Source organism: Malurus melanocephalus, unplaced genomic scaffold (assembly GCF_030028575.1).
Source record: "Malurus melanocephalus ecotype Western Australia unplaced genomic scaffold, MMel_1.1 scaffold_2344, whole genome shotgun sequence".
Lineage (NCBI taxonomy): Eukaryota > Metazoa > Chordata > Aves > Passeriformes > Maluridae > Malurus > Malurus melanocephalus.
The window spans coordinates 1-2447 of NW_026625576.1; the positions used below are offsets into that span (position 1 = coordinate 1).

At 68.8% G+C, this 2447-nt stretch overlaps 1 protein-coding gene across 1 annotated transcript in view; it reads left to right on the forward strand.

Annotated features, from left to right (window-relative positions):
• Nucleotides 1-2016: 2016 nt before the first annotated feature.
• LOC130587731 (creatine kinase M-type-like) overlaps nt 2017-2447 on the forward strand; it is a gene marked incomplete at its 3' end in the record, with an annotated part of 10694 nt that continues 10263 nt past the window's right edge. Inside the window, exon 1 of the mRNA XM_057388706.1 lies at nt 2017-2211. Within this exon, the coding sequence (XP_057244689.1) occupies nt 2019-2211 (193 nt within the window). The remainder of the gene's footprint in view (nt 2212-2447) is intronic.

A 2447-nucleotide genomic window follows, 5' to 3' on the forward strand; every position in this document is an offset into this window, starting at 1 on the left:
TTTGGGGGAGGGTCCCATATTTGGGGGTGGTCCCGTTTTGGGGGGGTCCCCACGCCCCCTCCCCGCGCTCTGGGGGGTGGCAGGTGCCGTGTCCCCTCCCCCCCCCTTTGGGGACATCGGACACCGGGGGGCGGCTCCGGGGGTCCCCGAGGGGCTCCCGCGGGTCCGGGGCGGCTCTGGCAGAGCCCGGCCCCGCCCGGTTCGGGACCCCCCGGAACCCCCCCGGGACCCCCGGAGACCCCCCCAGAGCCCCCCCGGGACCCCCCCAGAGCCCCCCCAGAGCCCCCGGGGCCGCTCGGAACGGGGGGGGCCCGGGGCGGATAAAAGCGCCCGAGGGGTCCCGGTGCCACCGCTCCCCCCGCCCGAACCGAACCGAACCGAGCCGAGCCGAGCCGAGCCGAGCCGAGACAGACAGACAGACAGGTAACACCGGGACCCCCGGGATCCCAAATTGGGACCGGGATCCACCGGGACCCCCACCGGGACCCCTTCAGGAGTCCCCGGGGCTCCAATCGGGACCGGGACCCTCCTTGGGACAGCCCAAGGACCCCTTTGGGACCGGGACACCACCGGGACCCCAACCGGGACTCCACCGGGACCCTCGGGACGGGTCCGGGATGCCCCCGGTGCCACCGAGACAGGAATGGGAGGACACGGGGACAGGGACCCGACCCCCCCTCGATGCCACCGGTACCGGGGACAGGGACAGGGGGACACCGGGACAGGGACAGAGACCCGCGGGAAGGGTTCGCGACCCCCCGGTGCCACCGGGACCGGGACAGGACAGAGGGACACGGGACACGGGGACACGGGGACAAGGACCCGACCCCCCCCCCCGGTGTCACAGGGACCCCCCTGCACCCCCCGGTCCCGGTGTCACCTCCCCCGAGCTAAAAATAGCCCCGGCCCGAACAAGGACCGGCCCGGGGCGGCCCCGCCCCCACGGCAGCCACGCCCCCCGGACACGCCCTTTGTGGCCACGCCCCTCCGGACACGCCCTTTGTGGTCACGCCCACACGGCCACGCCCCGCGGCGGCTCCCAGCCCCACCCCCGCTGTCCCCACCCCGTGTCCTCCCGATGTCCCCCCGGTGTCCCCGCAGCCGCTGGTGACACTGCCATCCCCCGGTGACACTGGTGACACTGCCATCCCCCGGTGACACTGCCATCCCTGGTGACACTGCCATCCCTGGTGACACTGCCATCCCCGGTGACACTGGTGACACTGCCATCCCCCGGTGTCCCTGGTGACACTGCCATCCCTGGTGACACTGCCATCCCCCGGTGACGCTGCCATTCCCCGGTGTCCCCGCTCCCCCTGGTGACACTGCCATTCCCCGGTGACACTGCCATCCCCGCTCTGTCCCGCTGTCCCTCGTGACACTGCCATCCCCCTGATGTCCCCAATGTCCCCTCGATGTCCCCGCAGCCGCCATGCCGTTCAGTAACACCCACAACAAGTACAAGCAGAAGGGTTCCCGTTCCCCCATTGTCCCCATTGCCCGCGGTGTCCCCGCTGTCCCCGCTCTGTCCCCGCTGTCCCCGGTGACACTGCCATCCCCGGTGACACTGCCATCCCTGGTGACACTGCCATCCCTGCTGTCCCTGGTGACACTGCCGTCCCCGGTGACACTGCCATCCCCAATGTCCCCAATGTCCCCTCGATGTCCCCGCAGCCACCATGCCGTTCAGTAACACCCACAACAAGTACAAGCAGAAGGGTTCCCGTTCCCTCATTGCCCCCATTGCCCGCGGTGTCCCCGCTGTCCCCGCTCTGTCCCCGTTCCCCCGATGTCCCCGCTGTCCCCAATGTCCCCAATGTCCCCAATGTCCCCTCGATGTCCCCGCAGCCACCATGCCGTTCAGTAACACCCACAACAAGTACAAGCAGAAGGGTTCCCGTTACCCGCTCTGTCCCCGCTGTCCCCGCTCTGTCCCGCTGTCCCCAGTGACACTGCCATCCCCCGGCGACACTGCCATCCCCAATGTCCCCATTGTCCCCAATGTCCCCGCAGCCGCCATGCCGTTCAGTAACACCCACAACAAGTACAAGCAGAAGTTCTCGGCCGAGGAGGAGTTCCCGGACCTGTCCAAGCACAACAACCACATGGCCAAAGTGCTGACCCCCGCCCTGTACCAGAAACTGCGCGACAAAGAGACCCCGAGCGGCTTCACCCTGGACGACGTCATCCAGACCGGGGTGGACAACCCTGGTGAGTGACCGGAGTGACCATGGGTGACAATGGGTGACCAGACAGACCGGGGTGGACAACCCGGCTGAGTGACCGGAGTGACCGGGGTGACAATGGGTGACCGGGGTGACAATGGGTGACCGGGGTGACAATGGGTGACAATGGGTGACCAAACTGACCGGGGTGACCAGACTGACCGGGGTGGACAACCCGGGTGAGTGACCGGAGTGACCGGGGTGACAATGGGTGACCGGAGT